This window comes from Mustelus asterias, chromosome 19 (assembly GCF_964213995.1).
Source record: "Mustelus asterias chromosome 19, sMusAst1.hap1.1, whole genome shotgun sequence".
In the NCBI taxonomy this organism is placed as follows: Eukaryota; Metazoa; Chordata; class Chondrichthyes; order Carcharhiniformes; family Triakidae; genus Mustelus; species Mustelus asterias.
This window is the reverse complement of record NC_135819.1, coordinates 69,270,324-69,284,548: the sequence shown is the minus strand read 5'-3', so window position 1 is coordinate 69,284,548 and position 14,225 is coordinate 69,270,324. Positions and strand designations below refer to the sequence as shown.

The 14,225-nt window shown below is 41.5% G+C and overlaps 1 protein-coding gene across 3 annotated transcripts in view; it reads left to right on the top strand.

Moving 5' to 3' along the window:
* exoc4 (exocyst complex component 4) overlaps positions 1–14,225 on the top strand; it is a 516,360-nt gene that overhangs the window by 78,713 nt on the left and 423,422 nt on the right. For all 3 annotated transcript variants that reach the window (XM_078235822.1, XM_078235823.1, XM_078235825.1), the window contains exons 5-6: positions 6,478–6,721; positions 12,522–12,699. In XM_078235822.1, coding sequence (XP_078091948.1) covers positions 6,478–6,721; positions 12,522–12,699 — 422 coding nt within the window. The remainder of the gene's footprint in view (positions 1–6,477; positions 6,722–12,521; positions 12,700–14,225) is intronic.

Genomic DNA, 14,225 nt, shown 5'->3' with positions numbered 1-14,225 from the left:
CTGAGGGACAAGATTTATGAGCATTTAGAGAGGTTTAGTATGCTCAAGAATACTCAGCATGGCTTTGTCAAAGGCAGATCGTGCCTTACGAGCCTGGTGGAGTTCTTCGAAAATGTGACTAAACACATTGATGAAGGGAAAACGGTAGATGTGGTTTATATGGATTTTAGCAAGGCGTTCTATAAGGCCGCCCATGCAAGGCTTCTCGAAAAAGTGAGAGGGCATGGGATCCATGGGGCTGCTGCCCTGTGGATCCAGAACTGGCTTGCCCAAAGGAGGCAGAGAGTGTGTATGGATGGGTCTTTTTCTAAATGGAGGTCGGTCACCAGTGGTGTGCCCCAGGGATCTGTTCTGGGACCCTTGCTGTTTGTCATTTTCATAAATGACCTGGATGAGGAAGCGGAGGGGTGGGTTGGTAAGTTTGCCGACGACACGAAGGTTGGTGGGGTTGTGGATAGTCTGGAGGGATGTCAGAAGTTACAGAGGGACATAGGACGCAAGACTGGGCGGAGAAGTGGCAGATGGACTTCAACCCAGATAAATGCGTAGTGGTCCATTTTGGCAGGTCAAATGTGATGGAGTACAATATAAAGGGAAAGACTCTGAGGATCAGAAGGACCTTGGGGTCCGGGTCCATAGGACTCTAAAATCGGCCCCGCAGGTGGAGGAGGTGGTTAAGAAGGCGTATGGTGTGCTGGCCTTTATCAATCGAGGGATTGAGTTTAGAAGTTCGGGGATAATGATGCAGCTATATAAGACCCTCGTCAGACCCCACTTGGAGTACTGTGCTCAGTTCTGGTCACCTCATTACAGGAAGGATGTGGAAAAGATTGAAAGGGTGCAGAGGCGATTTACAAGGATGTTGCCTGGTTTGAGTGGCATGCCTTATGAGGATAGGCTGAGGGAGCTCGGTCTTTTCTCCTTGGAGAGACGAAGGATGAGAGGTGACCTAATAGAGGTATATAAGATGTTGAGAGGCATAGATCGGGTGAGGCTTTTTCCCAGGGTGGAAATGGCTGCTACGAGAGGACACAGGTTTAAGGTGCTAGGGTGTAGGTACAGGGGAAACGTTAGGGGGAAGTTTTTCACACACAGGGTGGTGGGTGAATGGAATCGGCTGCCATCAGTGGTGGTGGAGGCAAACTCAATAGGGTCTTTTAAGAGACTCCTGGATGAGTACATGGGACTTAATAGGATGGAGGGTTATAGGTAGGCCTAAAAGGTAGGGATATGTTCAGCACAAGTTGTGGGGCCGAGGGGCCTGTTTTGTGCTGTAGTTTTCTATGTTTCTATGTAATTCCAGTATGCAATTATGCAAATTAGCTTAGGCAGAAACTTGAACCCAAATTTCACTTTGGAAAAGTACATGATTTCAAGCACAGATTGTGTTCGGTTTTGCAATTGCACTCAAGCATGGAACATGACCCCAGCATTGGAAGCATTTCTGTGGTGAGTTGAAGACCATAGAATCCCTATAATGCAGAAGGAGGCTATTTGGCCCATCGAGCCTGCACCGACTCTGTGAAAGAGCATCTTACCCACGCCCGCCCCCCTGCCCTATCCCCATAACCCCACACATTTACCATGGCCAATTCACCTAACCTGCATATCTTTGGACTGTGGGATTAAACTGGAGCATCTGGAGGAAAGCCAAGCAGACACGGGGAGAATGTGCAAACTCCACACAGTCACCCGAGGCAGGATATTCTTGAACAACTCCTATTGTGAACGTTTTGGGCATCACTGACTGTACCAGCATTTATTGCCCTTGAGAAGGTGGTGATGAGCTGCCTTATTGAACCACTGCAGTGCCTCTGGTAAAAGTACATCCATGGTGCTGTTGGGGAGGGAGTTCTAAGATTTTCACCCAACAACAATGAAGAAATGGTGATATATTTCCAAGTCCGGGTGCTGGTTGGTTTGGACAGGAACTTGCAGGTGCTAGTGTTCCCACGTATCTGCTGCCCTTGTCCTTGTAAGTGATCATGATTTGGAAGGTGCACTGCTAAATATAAGACGCACAAAAGTTTTATGCTTGTTTTGAATGCATGCAAAACCAGTAAAGCTGCCGTTTATTGGATGAATTTAATGCTGAGGTGATGGCCCTCTGGCTATCTGCCTACATCCAACAGCATCTCGTTTCTTGCAAAAGAAGGACTTTAAAAGGTTTTGAAATGAGCTTTTAAGAAAATTTCTTGACATTAGTACAAATAATGAATGCTTACTGAAGCATGTAATGTCCTTTCAAAATATTGAATATAAACCAGAGCATGAAGACAGCTTTTGCATGATGTAAATAAACCTCCCAGTGCAAAAATCCTGCTTCCTCAATCTTTCAATCACAGTTCATGTTGTTTTAGTGATTTTATAAAAATGTAACAGTATCCAATCAGGTGACATTGACTGTTGACAAGAAGCTATTTCACGTGTTCAGGGGTGTTGTGTGATAATATTGACGCTTAAGCTTGATCCACTTGTAAGAAGTTAACTGGTGCTTGTCATGAGCCTGTAAAATTGAGTGCTTGTAAACATGACTGAAATTGAATAAACATTTCTGATATTTCCATCATATCAAAGCTGTGTTCCCTATAATCTGGTGAGCTGTGCAGCAGCCCTGACGTTCCCCCACACATTCCCCAGACAAATCAGCCCCTTTAAGTGGTGGCGTAGTGGCCTGTTGTCACTGTCATTGTCCTAGTATTCTGGTGACCCAGGGTAATGCTGTGGGAACCCAAGTTCGAATCTCACCATGGCAGATGGCGAAATTTGAATGAAAAAAACCCTGAAATTAGCAGTCTAATGATGACCAAGAAACCATTGTTGATTGTCGCAAAAACTCATCTAGGTTCACTAGGGGATTTTCACAGTAACTTGCAGTGTGAATGTAAGCCTACATGTGACAAATAAATAAATTAATATCTTTTGGGGAAGGAAGTCTGCCGTCTTTACCTGGTCTGGCCTACATGTGACTCCAGATCCACAATAATGTGGTTGACTCTTAAATGCTCTTTGAAATGGCCTTGTTAGCCACTCAGTTCAAGGGCAACTAGGGATGGACAACAAATCCTGACTTTGCCAGCAATGTCCACATCCCATGAATGAATTAAAAAAATAGAATGCACGCGCAGTTGGACAAAAAGTTAAAGGGGCCATTGCACACTCCAAAAATGTTGAGGGTATCCTGCGTTGAAGCACTATTAGAAATGCTAATACTTGTTTCTGAGGAACTTTTCCTGGCAGTGCTTCAGTTTGTATTGCTCAGATTTCCAGTGAATGCTTTAATCTGGGGGTGTCCTAGTAGTCAGGCGGAGAACTGACACAGGCTCTTCACAGCTTGAATATTGCTCAAAGATATCTGTGATGCTTCCTTCATAAATGGTTGATTATTATACCATGTGGAAACCAGAGCATGGATTCACTTTATGAACATGATTCTGATGCATGGTTAATCTTAGAATTCTATGCGCATAAGTTGTAGCTAGTTGCGGCTAAGGCAATAATTTTCATGTAAGACAGGGGTTTTGCGCAGGCATCAAATCAGGGTAATCTGCTGATGAGAATATGATCTTTGTCAATGGTTATGTGTAAAGCTGCTGGAATGCTTTCAGGGTTCTTGGAATGGATGCAGTATTCTGTCTTGTGTATCTCTTTATCCTGTCAAAAGAAATATACTTCACCAATGTGCATTGTATTGTCTTCCTTCAATTACTCTATACATTAGATCCTGCTGCTTCTAGCAATCCCATCTTTGTGAACACTTTCCGTCAGCTATATGCGATGGTACAACAATTTTGTGTGCATGTGCCACATAACCATTTTTAAATAGCTGACTTTGTTAATGTAAAATATTTATATTTTTCCAGCAATCCTGGGATCCTCAGTTTATCAGCAGTAACTAAACAAGGACTAAAACATTCACAAAAGAAAAACATGCATTCATATTTACCTTAAGGCTATCTCTCAAAGTGTTTTTATGAAGTGTGGTCTCTGTAGCCATTGTAAACTTCAGGCTTTCAGTGGGAAAAGAAACAAAAGCACCGTGATGGCCATGTCTGATATTAGCTGACAGCAACATTGCCAGGATTGGAAGCCAAAGTTCTTGATTTTCATATGTATTCTGCAGCAATCATAAACAAGTTTTCCAATCGTGCAGCAAGTCATAGATTTACCTGTAAGCAAAGCTGAACCATCTGTTTCAAGGAAGTCTTTAATAAAACTTGTGAACAGGTTGGTGAAAAAGCCATTTGTCACAGGAGGTTTGGAGTACTCATAAGCTGCAGTACTGACATCAATCATTGGTTTATTTTCCAATAAAACACTGCCCTCCAGCTGTTCCTGCCCGAAATAAACAGAGCACCAAAGATGCAGCAGCTGACAGCTCTGAAATTGATAATGCAAATGGTTAATGAATTTGCTCTTTGGCCAATAGAACTGACTGCCTATTTTAAAGGTAGGCGTTTTAAGTGGTGAGAACTGTAGTTAGCTTTTCAACTTTTTGTTGTTTCGTATTCCCAATAGTTGTTTTTGCAATTTTACTTAGTTTCCGAACTCCTTTCACTCTTAGCTCCCATTTAGTTAATACATTATGTGGGCATTATAAGGTGCAGTGCACAATAGAATATTTGCCCTGAAGATGCACTGCAACTGAGCAATTCAGATAAAAATGAAAAAGACTCTCTTTCACTTTAAATGGGATCATTAGTGTAGGTGTTAATGCTTTCATTGCTGCAGAGATGGGTGAGTATAGAGAACTTTTCTTTGGGAGGTGAAATGAAAGGGATAAAATATATAGTAAATGTTACATCCCCTGTGGATGGATAGGTCTTGGTGTTAGGGGACCAGATCAGAAACCCCAAGGTATATTAAGAAGCCAGATTAGACCCCAACAATTTTCTATTTTGGCATGAGTGTGAGAGTATGATGTTTCACTCCAGGCACAATTCCACTGGCAAACTAAGAAACTCTGATCAAAATCTTGACTAACACAGTTTAACTATAACAAATGAATCAGCTTAACTTCTAACAACTGAACAATATATAAACATGACAAGATGCAATTCTTAACTGCTAACCTGTCACTGAGTTCAAATTCAAGCAATATTCCACTCTTAGACTTAACTCCTTTTTGTAATTTGTTAGCAAAACACAGGTATACTTGCTTATGACTTTAGACTAACCATCCTAGAGCTTTCAGAACATCACTGGAGAGAGACACAAAGATAAAGGCAGCAACTGCTTGTATTTTTAAAATGACACTGAAACCCTTTCTATCCTGCAAGTTTAGTTTCTCCCATTATCAGATGACTCGGTCTCTGTCAACCGAGCTAATCAAAGCTCTACTCTGAAACCCCGGTGGGAACCAAAGTAAACACAAATGCATGAAAGTGTTTGCTTAAACAAACACTCCATATCTAAAATGAGTACTTATTTGTTATCCCAGCCACTAATTTAAATGTTTTTCTCGACAGATCAGCACCTTGCAAAACACATCTGAATTCTCAATGTATCCTTAGAAGGAACATGGTATAAATATATTTCTTAAAGGCACAGTATCATACTTGGTGAGCCAAGTGGCCTTTTGTTTTTCCATGTTTGCTCTGTCATTATTTGTTTATTCCCATTCTCTGAATCCTCTGGCATATGCGGTACAAGTTCACTCATTCAAAGAATTCTTCCAAGTTTCTGTTTTGCTATGTGCATCGCATGGTTCATTACAAGTACGGTGAGGGTTGACTAGCATGTTGTAGCACCCACAAAACTCTATCACCTTTGATTTTGTGCAGAAACATTGGCCTGGATTTTGTGTTGAGAGTAACAGTGAAGCAAACAGTGCTCACGATTATTGTGGAGTGAATGAGGCAGCACTCGCTCATTTGAAAGTTGAAGTCCAGAAATTGCTGTCGAGTTATTCTGCTCCTCCAGGGGCTGTGCTTTAGCAGTACTTGCTGTTAGAGCATGAAGTTGTTGTCCTTTGCTGGTAGTTACCCACTAAAAGTGCTAGGAACTTTTCCAGGAGTGATAGTCATAAATTGCTGCGAAGCAATCTTTCTAGCCCTAAAAATGTAACTATTGTGGGAGATTTTTCAGTTTAATTTTTTTTAATCCCTGATTCTCAATGCAAACTTTATTTTCATCTTTGTTTAGTTTGCTGTACGTGATTTTATCATGAATTTAATTTAATTGATACTTCATGGTTTGGGGCCTGTTTTGACTTCGTGAGGATCCCTCAATCACTGGTTGAAGAGCCACACTGCATTGCTGAAGTCATGGCAGGTGCCATTTTGGTAGGGTGGTGTGCTGAAATTGATTTCTGCCACAAATTGCTACTTACAAGCCCATGAATAGCCTATGGGCAGCTGTCATGTGATAGCAATGAGCACCATTCCTTTGGCACGAACTGAAAAATCCAGGCAAACATTCTTTGCCCTGAAGAAGGTAATAAACATTCTACTTACTGAGCTTGTTTTATTTTGACAGTGAAGGAGATAAACTTACAAGATATAAAAGAGGATCCAGAGTGTGATCCCGAGGAGAACAGCATATTTTTTATGGGAATTCTCATAAAAGCCCTGGCAAAGTTGAAAAAGATTCCTGAGACAATCAAAGCCACCAAAGAACGTTTCAATCAAGAACTGGAACAGATTGTGAAAAGGTCCACAACACAGGTTGCAGACCATGCTTATCAACGAGGTGAAGTCCTCTCACAAGAAAATCAACCGAGGTAATGGTGCTGCAGTGGTAAAGGGGCAAAGATCACATAAAATTTTGGCAATTAACATTTGAAAATGGTATGTCATCATTAAAATTGAAATAAATTAATCTGAGTTGCAGTAATGCTTCAACTCCATTTTAGAAATCTTTTCTCCAAATTTTGTTATTTTTAGCCCTTCCTTTTTTTAAATAACTTTTGTGGAAACTCTTAGTCGTGTTTATTATGTCTTTTGACCAAGGGACATGTTTTTAATACTGTGCCTTATTTTTTTTTAGCCTAAATTTGCATATGCTGTGATTAATCAAAATATTGCTTGTTGCTGTGGCTTTTGAAGGATGACTTCCTACATGTTCCAAGCATAAGGAAATGGTGTTTGTGCTGGGAAACTTCTTCCAGTTGTACTAAATCTGGCCCTCATCGGCAACTCCAACATAGGAGAAGCAGATTGCATGTGGTTCAGGGGATAGTGCATTTTAATGTAGAAAACAAAACCATTACGCCTGCATTTTAAATAGATAACTGAGGTGAACTCTTTATCTCTCTTCCCTTGAAATCCATTGCAGTATTTGAGTTGATTCCTCAACTAAAGCACTAAATCCTGGAGCTTTCCATGCCTTTTTTTCTTTATTGCCCTTTTTTTGGTTGAATTCAATGAAGATATTTTGAAGACAGGACTCCAAAATTCCATGCAAGATTGAAAATTTGGTCCAGTGACTTGTACGCTGATACTGAAAGGTAAGCTGCAAGGAGGACAGAGAGGCTGCAAAGAGATAAGACCATAGACATAGAAGCAGAATTAGGCCATGTGGCCCATCGAATCTGCTCCATCATTCAATCATGGCTGACATTTTTCTCATTCCCATTCTCCTGCCTTTTCCCCATAACCCCTGATCCCCTTATTAATCAAGAACCTATCTATCTCTGTCTTAAAGACACTCAATTACCTGGCTTCCACAGCCTTCTGTGGCAAAAAGTTCCTGAGATTCATCACTTTCTGGCTGAAGAAATTCTTCCTCATCCCTGCTTTAAAGGATCACCCCTTTAGTCTGAGGTTGTGCCCTCTGGTTCTAATTTTTCCTACTAGTGGAAACATTCTCTCCACGTCCACTCTATCCAGGCCTCGCAGTATCCTGTAAGTTTCAACAAGATCCCCCCTCATCCTTCTAAACTCCAACAAGTACAGACCCAGAGTTCTCAACCGTTCCTCATATGACAAGCTCTTCGTTCCAGGGATCATTCTTGTGAACCTCCTCTGGACCTTTTCCAAGGCCAGCACATCCTTCCTTGGGTATGGGGCCCAAAAACTGCTCTCAATACTTCAAATGGGGTCTGACCAGAGCCTTGGACAGCCTCAGAAGTACATCCCTGCTCTTGTATTCTAGCCCTCTCGACATGAATGCTAACATTGCATTTTCCTTCCTAACTGCCGACTGAACCTGCATGTTAACCTGAAGAGAAAGTTGAACAATGACTTCCAAGTCCCTTTGTGTTTCTGATTTCCTAAGCATTTCCCCATTTAGAAAATAGTCCATTCCTCCTTCCAAAGTGCATAAGATAAAGATAAAGCCAGGTTACGTGAATGGGCAACAAGGAGGCAGGTAGATGGAGTATACTATAGGCAAGTGTGAAATTATTTGCTTTGGCCATGAGAAGAAAAAAGCAGAAATTTTTTTAAAAGGTGAGAAACTTGCTCGTGTTGATGTTTAAAGAAACTGAGATGTGCTTGTTCAAATAATGCAGAACATTAGCATGCAGGTTCAGCAAGCAGTTAGGAGGACAAATGGCATGTTGGCCTTTATTGCAAGGGGATTGGAGTACAAGAATAAAGAAGTCTTGCTAGAGTTGTACAGGGTTGAGGCGAGATTGCAGCTGGAGTAGTGTGCAGTTTTGGTCTCCACATTGAAGAAGCAATATACTTGCATTGGAGGCGGTGCAATGAAGGTTAACTAAATGGATAACCTGGGATGAGGGTGTTGTCCTTTGATGCGAGGCTGAGTAAATTGGGCTTCTATTCTCTGGAGTTGCGGAGAATTCGAGGCAATCTCATTGAAACATATAAAATTCTGAAGGGCTTGATAGGACAGACCCTGAGAGATTTGGTTCTGCTGTTGAGGGAATCTAAAACATGGGGACACAGTCTCAAGATAAGTGGCCAATCATTTAGGACTGTGATGCAGTAAAACTCAAAGGGTTTTGAATCTTTGGAATTCTTTACTCAGAAGAATGTGGATGCTAACTTTTTAAATACATTTAAGTCTGGGATAGACAGACTTTTGTTATCTCGGGGAATCAAGGGATATGGGGAGTGGACAGAAAAATGGAGTTAAAGCCCAAGATCAACCAACATCGCATTGAATGGTGGAGTTGGCACAATGGGCTGTATGGTCTACTCCTGCTCTTATTTCTAGTGTTCTTATCTTCCAGTGTACAAGGAAAGAGGGGGGGGGGGGAAGGCTGCAGTCCCTGTTTGTAAAAGCTGTTGAGTGATTCCTGCTGGAAAACTGAACGTGTGGATATTCAGGAAGGATGAGCTTGGCCAGACTCATTGCCCAGACTGATGGATGGAAAAAGGATGGTTGAGTGTGAGGTATTAGGCGTTTGTCAGCACCAGTCGAATTGCACATTCGCTCAAGTTAGCACATTAGCTCAAGCATTTGGGAGAGGAGGATTGAATGGTGAAAATTGCAAGGGAAAATGGAGAAGTTTTAAAACAACATTTCTGGTTTCAACTTGCAATTGGAGGCTTAGTAGGTGCGTCAAGTGATTGATTCCATTCATTTGCAGTATTTCCACATTGACTGCATGCATTCAGTTTAATAATAACCTCCAAAGCCAAATACATGGTGAAGTATGAGGGAGCAATTGTAGTCAAATTGTGGCATTGTTCTTGCTTCATTCACTGTTGCTTAAAAGTTATCAGGTGAACCTCATGAGGCCTTTATTGTTCATCATCCCTCTACTGTTAGCTGCACTTAGAGTAAGTTGTCATGATATGTGTACTTTGTTTATGGAAAGTGTCCAGCATGCAATATAATCAAGTGCTTTGATTTGTTTGTAGCTGTTGAAATATTTTGTGCATTTGCGATGTGGAATCCAACTAGCTTCTTCAGAGTTAAGTGTGTACAATTTGGTTTCCATCATTTTTTTTTGGAAAGCTAACTTAATTGCTCTGAAATGGTGATAAATTGAGGACTACATTGCTGCAAGGAATGACCATTTCTGTGCAAATTGTCTTGATAGATTTGTTTTCCAAGAATCAATAAGATTACAATTTACAAAGATGTAAGTGGACAGAAACTAATTCTTCCCAGTCTTCATAAAATAGTGGTAGTAAAGAGAGAATGAAGAACTTCATTGTCGTCGTCTTTTAGCCAGTTGAGTGTGGAAACCTAATGAGCTTTACAAATGGAACTGACATTTTATACCTAAAGGCATCCTGGCTGCTTCAGGACTTGGGAAAAATGCACCTGTTTAATTCATGCACTAAAAGTATGTGAATCTGTGTGCTTATGCATCTATGTGAGTGTATGTTGTGTATATGCATCATAAAACAACATCTATAGGTGATTGGAAGCAAGCATTCTGCAGCACAAAATGGTAAAACTGTGTAATGTGACAATGTAATGTAATTGCTGGGAAAGAATATTAAAGTTTAAAGTTTATTTATTAGTGCCACAAGCAGGCTTACATTAACATCGCAATGAAGTTACTGTGAAAATCCCCTAGTCACCATACGCTGCTGCCTGTTTGGGTGCACTGAGGGAGAATTTAGCATGGCCAACGCATCTAACCAGCACATCTATCGGACTGTGGGAGGAAACTGGAGCACCCGGAGGGCACAGACAGCGCCCCAAGCCAGGACCCTGGTGCTGTGAGGCAGCAGCACTAACCACTGTGCCACCGCACCACTCCAGAATATTATAGCTTGAACAAGGAAATGGATTCTAATGTATAAACTGAAACTCCCTCTTTTTTTCAAAAGGACCACTTTAGTACCAGTCCTATACTTCCTCAGATTCAATAGCCCTTTGTGAGAACAGCACTTCCATTGCTCTTTTGATGTCATGGCATTTATACTAATAATGCGATGAGGAATTTACAGTCACTGGTGTGAAGATTATCACAGCAAATGATAAAATATTTGTTAGAAAGTTTGCAATGTGAAGAGTGGAGCTTGTTTTAAGTACCAGCACTCGAAGCTGGTTTAAGCTACTTGTTTCTGTGGTAACTTCAGTTGTCATTAGTGTGCTGCATTATGGTTGGCAAATGTTTCATAGAAATCATAGAAACCCTACAGTGCAGAAGGAGGCCATTCGGCCCATCGAGTCTGCACCGACCACAATCCCACCCAGGCCCTACCCCCCACATATTTACCCGCTAATCCCTCTAATTTATGCATCTCAGGGGCAATTTTAACCTGGCCAATCAACCTAACCCGCACATCTTTGGACTGTGGGAGGAAACCGGAGCACCCGGAGGAAACCCACGCAAACACGAGGAGAATGTGCAAACTCCACACAGACAGTGACCCGAGCCGGGAATCGAACCCGGGACCCTGGAGCTGTGAAGCAGCAGTGCTAACCACTGTGCTACCGTGCTTTTGTGAAGGCTGCATTACTCACTGGAGCAGAAAACATAATTAATCTAACTTTTACTTGCAATTGTGACTTGTATGCTCATGCAAGGTAATAATTTTACCCCATTAACACAGTTGGGCTGATTCACATGTAGCAGTAGAAGGAGGTTTAAACTGAACTGGAATTTCTGAACTGGACTAGTCTTAGAAATACTGTTGATACAAGAGCAGGTCAAAGGCTAGGAATTCTGCAGCGAGTAAGTCAATTCCTGACTCCGCAAAGCTTGTCCATTATCTACCAGGCATAGGTTAGGAGTGTGATGGAACATTCTCCACTTGCCTGGATGAGTGCAGCTCCAACAACATTCAAGAAGCTTGTCATCATCCAAAACAAAGCAACCTGCTTGACTGACATCCCAACCACCATTAACATACACTCCCTCCGTCATTGAAGCACAGTGGTGGTAATGGATATTCTTTGCTGTTGCTGGATAAAAATCCTGGAACTCCCTAACAGCACAGTGGATGCACCTACACAGTAGGTAGCACAGTGGTTAGCATTGCTGCCTCACAGCGGCAGGGACCCGGGTTCAATTCCCATCTTGGGTCATTGTGCAGATTCTACACGTTCTCCCTGTATCTGCGTGGGTTTCCTCCGGGTGTTCCAGTTTCCTCCCACAGTCTGAAAGACGTGCTGGTTAGGTGCATTGGCCATGCTAAATTCTCCCTCCGTGTACCCAAACAGATGCCGGAGTGTGGCAACAAGGGGATTTTCACAGTAATTTCATTGCAGTGTTAATGTAAGTCTACTTGTGACACTAATAAATAAAATATGGACTGCGGTGGCTCTCACCCACCTTCTCAAGTGCGATTAGAGATGGCCAATAATGCTAATCTAGCCAGTAACATTGAAATCTCATGAAGGAATGAACTTTTTAAAATGCTACTGAGCATGGAATTTGAACAGTCAGTTTTAACCCATTTATTGAAATTGAAGATGAAAGTTTGGCAGAAGTTATCTTTTGCTTTCTCATAACCATTAGAAAAAAATTCTCTTGCAATTTTCAAAATGAACGGAATTCTGTATTGTCCAGATTTTAAAACAATATTAGTGATCCTCATAGTAGCATTAGTACAGTTGAGAAGCATAGAAAAGGAAATGAACCAATCGTACGTTTGGTTAACAGTTATCTTAATGTTTGGCAGTCTGAATTGTTTTGATTTTGTTTCTAGGTTATTACTGGAACTTCTGGAGTTGCTGTTTGAAAAATTCTACGCTGTCGCTGCTGCCCATAAAATTGTTCTTGGCTATCTTCACCAAATTGTTTTGTCGCCTTCTGGTTTGAATGTGAGCGAAATCAAACTGTACGACATGGCAGAAGTGTGGGCTAGGATCCAGAGTGTGCTTCAGGTAAATTAAACACATTGTACTTCTCCTAATTAAACTGCTGCATTCCAGTAGAATGATGGCTACTTCATTCAGTTTGTTGTAATTCCAGTGTTGCTTTGCGCTTTAATTTGCTGGTCTCTTTCACCTTCCCTGACTATTGGAAAGGGACAATATGTGGAATTAACGGTAAGTTTCAAAGCATATTCTGGGAACTTACGTTGCAAATTGTAAGAAACATTTTTTTCCCCCTCATTCTTCTAATCTCTTTTTTGGAATCACTACATTTTTATTAAATTTCATTTTCCGGGAATTGAACAGTTCAGACTCAACCACATTGCTGATGATCTGGCACATGTAGGTCAGACCAAGTAAGGACAGCAGATTTCCTTCCTGAAAGGACCAGATTGGTTTGTACGACAATCGACAATGGCTTCATGGTCGTCATTAGACTTTTAATTCCAGATTTTTACTGCATTCAAACTTCTCCATCTGCCATGGTGGGATTTGAACCCAGGTCTCCAGATCTCTTCCTCGGGTCTCTGGATTACCAGTCCAATACTACTGCCACTGCCTCTCCTGTCCTACTCCAGGACCTTCAGTTAAATATTCACATAGCTTAATAATCAAACACCTCATGTTTTTACTGTTGTCTATTGAATAATGTGTTTGTTGATTAAATAATGGATGTTGTGGTGTAATGGATCAGTAATCCAGAGACCAGGGAAACCCAGCTTCGAATCCCACCATTGCATTCAAGAAAAAAAGCTGGAATTGAAAATCTAATGATGACCATAAAATGATTATTGATTGTTGTAAAAACCTAGGTGGTTCATTAATGTCCATTCAGGATCCTTGCCCAGTCTGACCTTCATGTGACTTCTGTTGACTGTTAACTGCAAGGGCAACAAATGCCATGCCCACATCCCGTGAAAGAATAAAGAAAATAATATAAAACCATTGACCACCCAGTGCAATGTGGGAGAGGATGGAAGCTGAGAAAAGTGCTGTGAAAGAAGGTTTTCACACAAAATTGGGTGTTTTTAATTTTCCTGTGCATTTCCCTACTCGGGCAACTCCATACATAAATATATTACATAAGTTATCTTTGAGCTGAGAGCCAAGAGTTCAAACATTTGCAAGTTATTTTAATGTTAATATTCAGCCATTTACTTAAAAGACAAAGGCTCCCTTCAATATATTTGTAACTTTGAAATGCCTCAACATTTGGGCGGCACGCTGGCGCAGTGGTTAGCGCTGCTGCCTCACAGCACCAGGGACCCAGGCTCAATTCCAGCTTCGGGTCACTATCTGCGTGGAGTCTGCATGTTCTCCCCATGTCTCCATGGGTTTCCCCTGGGTGATCCGGTTTCCTCCCACAGCCCAAAGATGTGCTGGTTAGGTTGATTGGCCATGATAAATTGACCCTGGTGTCAACGGGATTAACAACACCAGGTTCAAGTCCAGCAGGTTTATTTGGTAGCAAATGCCATCCCCTGTTGGACTTCAACCTGGTGTTGTTAAACTTCTTACTGTGTTTACCCCAGTCC